The sequence below is a fragment of the Rhea americana genome, unplaced genomic scaffold, assembly GCF_003343005.1.
Source record: "Rhea americana isolate MKP2758 unplaced genomic scaffold, rheAme1 scaffold_3, whole genome shotgun sequence".
NCBI lineage: Eukaryota > Metazoa > Chordata > Aves > Rheiformes > Rheidae > Rhea > Rhea americana.
This window is the reverse complement of record NW_028186423.1, coordinates 4,015,918-4,023,644: the sequence shown is the minus strand read 5'-3', so window position 1 is coordinate 4,023,644 and position 7,727 is coordinate 4,015,918. Positions and strand designations below refer to the sequence as shown.

Sequence of the window (7,727 nt, the reverse complement as noted above, 5' to 3'; positions counted from 1 at the left end):
AAAAAAAAAAAAAAGGAGAAAATATAAAAATACACAGAAACGAATGAGCAAAGAGAAAAAAAAATAATTTATTGTGGACTTTGTCTGACTTTTTCCAGAATTTACAACTCCAGAAACAGATATAAGAACAGAAACAATAAGGTAAGGAAATACACTCTCAATATTAGTAAGTTGGTATTATAATTGGTCTGAATAACACTTAATCAGATAAAAGCGAAGAATGAGGATTGTATGTGTAAGTCCTGGCACAGAACAACAAGATAGTGTTTTACTTGACTATTTAGAGGCAATCAAGTTGGAATGGATGATAATCTTGACAGTCTCGGACGTAAAGATTCGTAGGTGGTGTCAGGACAAGTGGTGCAGTCTGACAGCTATTCGCATTCTGGGCACAGAGAGAATGTGATGGGAGATGGCCTGCCCAAAGGCAGGGGGGAAAGAAAAAACCCTATGGGAGAAAGCTGTGTTGAATAAAATATTTCACGGGTTGTGTCAGCTTTGGGAGACTCCCAGTCTCAATCACCTCTCAGCAGAGGCCATCACCAACTCTGAGAACTTTGAAAGAACTCTGCAATCTTCATGTTTCATTATCTCATTAAGCTGAGGTGCTTATAAAAGAACCCCTCATCCTCAACGGCATGGAAAGCATYGGTGATCATGTCAGGCAGCAGAAATTTGTTTGATGAACTTTCTGCACTGATCAGCCTAGACTGATTCTCACTCTGTTAAACAGAATGGATTTTAATTATCCTAAAGATCCCAAGAATCATAGCAAGCAAATCAATGGATAGTTCAGAAAACTTCTTGGTAAAAAATTCTGATAATTTCTACTGTTGATGGATAACGCAGGATAGTCGATTTCAAGCCTCTATATCATTCACGTTTAGAGAAAGAGACTATAAACATACAAGTTACTGGAGACTCATTCCGTGAAGGTGCTCTGTGGACCAACTCAAGAGATAACAGTATTCACAGAGAAGTTAGAACTTTGATGCAGTTCTTATTTCTTAGACTGTTGCATGCCAAACTGCGTCAGCTATGATGCATGTGGATTTTGGCCACGATGAAGAAAAGAGTATTGTATTTTTCAGTGATATTTACTATCTGTTATTTTTCCTGACGATTCATTCCAATCCTTTTATACTAGTTATCTGTATCTTAGATTAAAACCATACTCTTCTACAGAGAAACCTGGTGGGGAAGACCAATGTGTTAGCAGAGTCTCTGACATCAGTGCTGAAGGGTTTTCTTTCACTTTTTTTTTTTTTTTTTTTTTTTCCCAGAGAGGCACCTCTGTATTTCCCTTTATTCCCAGGATCTGTGCTACTGTTAACTAGGCAATAGCACATGCAGAAATGTCCCCTCAATAGAATGCAAGTGAGAATGGCAAACAAACCTTTCAAAGAAAGATGACACTCATAGTGATAAAGCAAAAACTAAACTATCAAGCTGCTGAATTAAGCTTTTGGGTATTTCTGACAGAGACGTGAAAATTTAGCCTTATGTTAAAAAAAGATGGCACAAAAACAAAAGAAAAAAAGAAGGAAAAATCTTTGGAGAACTCTAACACAATGATTTACAAATAATTCCATCTCTGTATAATACAATAAAGTAAACTTGCTCAGGATTCACTAAGAAAGGTATAGAGTGCAAATCTCGCTGTTGTACTACTCATTTGTAGATATCATTTATGGCTTATGATATCATTTTCAGCTCTGGATATCTCTTCAAGAAACACAAATTATTGCTGTAGTGCTTAAACCATAGCAAACAAAAWGATTATTCTGTTATCTAAATATATAGTGTGAATACTACATGCTATTTCAGGTGGAACAAATAGGAATTTTTAGGTTACCTGACAGAGGTAACCAAAATTAATTCTTGTAATTCTTGTAAGAAGTAGGGCAATCTCAAACTGTGCTAACTGGTGATGGGGTTAAAGTCTCRGTAACACAATAAAAAAGAAGAGAGAGGTAGACAAAAATTCAGCTAAAACCGTTCTATTGAAAGAGTAGAAGGCRTATGGAAGAAGCTGCTTAGTAAGACAGCTGAATCATATAGCATAAGTAAGCTTAAGAGACAGCTAGAGTTTTTTTTTTTAATGCAGAAAGTGGATTGGAATTTGCAGCAGAAGGATATATGGTTGAGATAACTAAAAGGTGACATATTTTAACACACGACTTACTGTCCCAGTAACTTTTCAAGTCTCCCCCAACACCTTTTCTTTCTATCAAAAGCAAGTGTTGAGCTTTCATAAGCATTTTATAATCATAGCTGATTTGCAGTCTTTCCAATTTGTGCTAGTGTTTAAGATCCACACCAGACAAAACTTGCTATCTGGAGGTTTCTTCCTTGCAACCAATGCTTTTAATAGCAGACACTTCACTCTCCACAGTTTTTACTGTTTTAATGCAAATCATAAAATGGATTTGGGTGTTCCCCTCTCAGGCTGCAATCAGAAGACAGATGTATTGCCTACAAGACATTCTTTTTTTCAAAAGAATTCCTGCTTTTCTATTGCTGTTGAAGTTGCTRTAATCCTACAGACACAATTTTTGACTATCACTTAATTTTCGAGTTGTCTAGACTCAAGTTGCTGAAAATTGTAGTTACAAATAACGTTAGCATTCTTATTACTGTCATGGGTAGAATTGGACTGATGTTTGGAATTACATACAGAAGATTTCAAACTCAGACTAAACTCGCTTTTCAATTTAAGAATCTGCGTCCAAGATCCTGAATCCACAATTACATCCTGATCAATTTTCAAAAATGTCTGAAGATTCACTGTTCTCTACTATTACCTTTCTGACAACAAAAGTTGCATTATTTTAAATATCTTTAAACAACAATGAACAATTCTGAAACTTTGCTATGAAATAATGAGTTCCTGTCCTTGAGCACAACCCAGAACTTCTGATACTGCTTCAGGCACTGCTATAGACTATTGTTTCTGGCACGTTGTCCATCTTCTTTTCCTGGAAACTAATTTTTTCTCTAAAGAGAACACACTTCTTTTTCTATCCTAATCACACACATTATGTTTCTCAACCTCCTTCAGCCTAGCTGATGATTGGAGAAAGCAATTTCATTTATCTGTTTTTAAAAGAGAAAAGTTATGTTGGGCTGCAGATCCCCAATCAGACAAGCAATTGCTGATTTTATTGGGAACACCACATTCACTACTGCAATGATCTGTAACCCCATAAGGTGCTCACTGCAGGTTCAGTTTTCATAGTATGCCAATGGTTTTCTTGCCACACGTGGGAGAAGGAAGAAACTCGTAATACTAAAAGAATGGGTATCATTACCATTTATAATTACATTTGGTGTAGAGAAAAAAAAAAGAGGTATCTCCTTATGCTTATTCTTGCTTTTTTTCCTCAGTTAAAAAAAAAAAAAAATCATGTAAGCACCTGCTGCTGCATTTCAGCGGCTGACARTACTTAACAGTCACAGTTCAATATATTTATAATAAAAATCTAAGGAATTAATATGAGCTAATTGCATCAGTTGTTTTTTGATAAATAAGACCCCTCATCTGGACATGATGACAAATGCAAATCTCCAAACAGCTCTTTGCATTATAACGAAAATAAGTAACAGGAATGGTTGACTTGATCTGCTTACTAATGTTTTTACATTTTGACTAGTACCAGGCTTGATGCCATTGACCAAACTGCAATACTATGAACCCTGAACCCTTTCTATAAAAAAAGGCATCTGTTTTACTGGAATAGTAGACAATTGTCCTAATCACAACTTTTAGCATTCTAGAATTCCAAAATCCAGAGATTTTGTCTTTTATATATACTAAACTGAGAACCTTAAATCCACGAAGTTTCTTGGGGAGGGGGGAAAAAAAAGGAAAAAAAAAATACTCCAGTATGGCATCTTTATACAGATCAATGTCCAATTATAAGCAGAGAGCGCTGTGGCAAAAGGTCAGGAAAAAATAATCTTTCTGGCATTTATTAGTTGGAAAACAAGGTCATATGTGAGGTCAACCCTCCAATAGACACAGGATAAATTATGCTGCAGCATTCTACCCAGTAAAAATTGTATTTCAATTGCAACATGATCAGAAAAACGAAGTAGAGCACACATTTCCTGATGATTGTGCTACAGACTGGMCTAAGCTAGAAGCAAAATCTAGTTCCAATTAATCAACAGTTAATAAAAAGCATATAAAGTATTTCTGCTTMTCATGAAGGCTGACTTAATTATTCTTTTAGCTGTCTTTAGCGCAGAATCATCTTCCACACAGCTAATGAAAATAATAGCAAATATACAAAACAGTTCAAAATAATTCAGYGGTGCACTTCCTTATGGCTTATAGCAATCTAGAAACAAAACACATGCAATGCTAGAGTGTTCAGTTTGGCTGGAGCTTTGAAGAGATGTGTTTCTTTTGAAATAAAAGATTTCACATTTATTTAACACATCTGGAAAAAAATAAATTGGACACAGACTTTGAGGAAATAAACATGCTTGTTTGGTAGAATGAATGTTTGTGTGGAGCACTGTCATCGTCCTGATATAAGCCATTTAAACTGATTTCGTTAACTTATTTTTGATTCCTTCATAGGATGTGAATGAAATTATACTGAAAATCAGATTATGTTATTATCTGACGCTTCTCACATTATTATTAATCATGAAATCAACATTACAAATTGCTGTGAAATGAAAACATCTCCTATTCATTTTTACTGTTGTCTGATATCCCAAATCTCGCCTCTTTTCCTCTTCTCCAAAGTACGTGAAGAATGGAAAWGATTGGCATTCTTTTATCTGTTGCAGTCCTGTCTAGTTTGAATTTTCAAATCAGGCTTCGGCAGAAGGACTGTATATAATATATTGCAGGCAATGCCAGTGAAGATAAAGCATACTCTAATCATTTTAGAAAAGTACTATTTTTTTCCTTGTTTTTTAATCTACTTTGGATAAAAAAAAAAAAAAAAGAAAAAGGACACTTGCAGTTTCATTTCATGTTCTTTCTGAAAGATACTGAACATTTTTTGCTCTGGGCTTCCAGCGAGATTTACTGTTTTCTCTGATARCATTATCAGAGGGCTATTCCACCCTGATAAACCGCCACTGTAATACTAATAGGTTCATAATGATTGCTTAAACTTTGCACTGGGTAAGCATGGGAGGCTTCACTCACCTTGTTCAAGTGGTTGGCTTTTAGTTGAAGTAGTTTTCATCTTGAGTGCCTCCCTAACAGACATGTCACAGCAGGAGCCTTTGTTAGTGTCTTGGTCACTGTCAGCCTGATCACTGTCCCCATGCCCGCTGTCCCTCAAGCTGGCTCTTTCTGGATCCTTGAACGTGGAGCTACTGAAATACATATTAAAAAAAAAAAAAAAGAAAGAAAAGAAAAAAAAAAGATAGAGTTGTATTTACTTGTTCCAAGCTGAATTGTACTCTCTGGCAAAGCAATTTTGACAAGAATGCAAATGGGGAAGCCGAGAAAGTTATTTAATAGGCCTTACCTTTGAACAAACTGCTGCCTGCTGCCCATGTAATTGGGCTCTGCGGGAAAATTGTCTGTCTGTGAAAGAGAAGGAAAAAAATACGTATAGTTGTACACTGGACAAATCTCCTGCAGAGCAACAAGATTTCCTAGAGGAGAAATGATTAATAATTCAAAAATTCCCTTAATCTTCAGATTTGTACATTTTAATTAAATTGGAAAATGCTGGCATGTAATTATGTGCTCAGAACAATTAAATGATTCCGGTCCACAAATTACCTGCTAAAGTAAACAACGAGGCTCCAGTAAGTGGCATTCTCTGTTAGCAACCTGACAGATGACACTGTTTATGTTTTTTCATTAGTTAGATATTAAGACTGATGGTTATTGAAAATGAGAGAAAAAAATTACTTTTGTATATTACAAAAGTGAATTATTCAATAATACTATTTTTTAAACATAATTACATCATCTGCTGGGATTCTGAGGCCCTTACTGCTGTAATACAATTTCATATATTACTGTATTATTTTTGAATTGCAAAAACAAYGACAAAATTAAGAATGTTTGTGGCTTATTAGCTCCTTTTTTAATGCTACTGGAAAAATGTGTTAAAATATTTGAGTTTTTYTCTCTCTTTCATTTTCATCAGTATTAATAGATGTATTTGAACAATGTGAACCACASGCAAAGAAGAACATTAAATGATTGCTGTAGACAAGTAGTTTTTAAAAGAAGATACTTCTATTAAGTCTGCCATGAGTATATTTTTAGCAGCATGAGCTAAGTAACTGTAGAAGCAGAAGTATTTACAGCATCCAGACCAACATGGAGTTCTGCCAACGGGAACTGAATTCCCCTTGTGTCATCAGCTAAAGTTCTCCGGGAGAAAGAGAGACTGAATCTTTCACAAAACTCCATATACTGTACATTCATACACGTCACTTCTTGCAGCTGACCTAGCGACAGAGCTTCTACTGTTTTCTGCATCACTTCATATCACGCCACTGTGCTTCTCAGCAGCTCTGAGTTTTGCAACTGCACCTAGCGTATAAGTAGCGGTAACACAGGCAGCACTCAATTAATGGAGCAGAAGGTCCAAGGTAACGTTGCACAACAAGTGTTTACATAAATGACTGGTCTCTTAGATATTTGTTTTCCCTACCACTCCTAACTCCATTTTTTAGCTTTGATTTTTGTTGTTGCTGTTAGCATTTGGTTTTTTTTTTAATAGGCAGATAGTAATTGGAAATATTTACTACTAATTGCATGGTTAGGCTATTGGAACTTGGAAAAGAGGTACGAAGTTACATCTGAAATTTAATATGCAGTGCCGGTCACAAAGGAAAATAGATTGCTATCTGCCATTTTTAACATATATAAAAAATAGACTTGTTTATCTACCATGGATAACTTGTGTAGTATAAGGAATGGTCAGAAGAATTATCTTCTGTTATGCATTTATATATTATGCATTTATACACTGTGCTTTCTTCTGACTTCTGGTTAAATCTTTTGGCACAAAATTAGAATTATAACACATTATACGTTTAATTTTGAAGCAGTTTCTAATTTAAGCTGTGGAGTTCACGTCATTGTATAACTCATTACAAAAAAATAAACTGAAGTTTCATCTGTGAGATTTCTTTTTATGATAAATTGCATGACAGAATTGGTTTTCGATTCTTCTATTTTCTACATAAGGCATAAAACACCTATGCTTAGGATTCTAAATGATATTTCATCAGATAAAAATGGCACATAATTTTGCAATATGAGCATTTATGCATAACTAGAGACTCGAATTTGAGCAAGATTAAAAGGAGAGGACATAACAACTTCTTAAATAGTGCCTAAGAATAGGAAATAACGCTCTAGATTACAGAAGGAGAATTCTGGAGACAAGGATCTTCAAATCCAGTATTTTGCCACTGCTTTTCCAAGTCAGCTTTCTAGAAGTATTCATATTTGCAGCTATAGGTATTCAAAAATAAATATTTCAGTTTTCTTATATGCAGTCACTTGAATGTGACTTATCATATGACATATTTCAGAAGCACCCCATATTCCTTTCCTTTCTCAAACTGTAAACTAGTATTGCTATTGTATGCAGTGAATCCACACCATGTAAGCATACAATCTGTACAACACACAAAACACAATACTTTTCAACCCATATAAACCTATATGATTACAGAACTCATTTCTCTTTTCTAGGTACTATTATCTCACCACAGCTGCCCAGGAA

General features: G+C 35.0%; 1 protein-coding gene across 1 annotated transcript in view; it reads right to left on the bottom strand.

Moving 5' to 3' along the window:
- Positions 1–7,727, bottom strand: part of PCDH17 (protocadherin 17) — an 86,499-nt gene that overhangs the window by 51,840 nt on the left and 26,932 nt on the right. Inside the window, exons 3-4 of the mRNA XM_085309482.1 lie at positions 5,499–5,557; positions 5,171–5,343 (exon numbers count right to left, since the gene is read on the bottom strand). Of these exons, the coding sequence (XP_085165608.1) occupies positions 5,171–5,343; positions 5,499–5,557 (232 nt within the window). The remainder of the gene's footprint in view (positions 1–5,170; positions 5,344–5,498; positions 5,558–7,727) is intronic.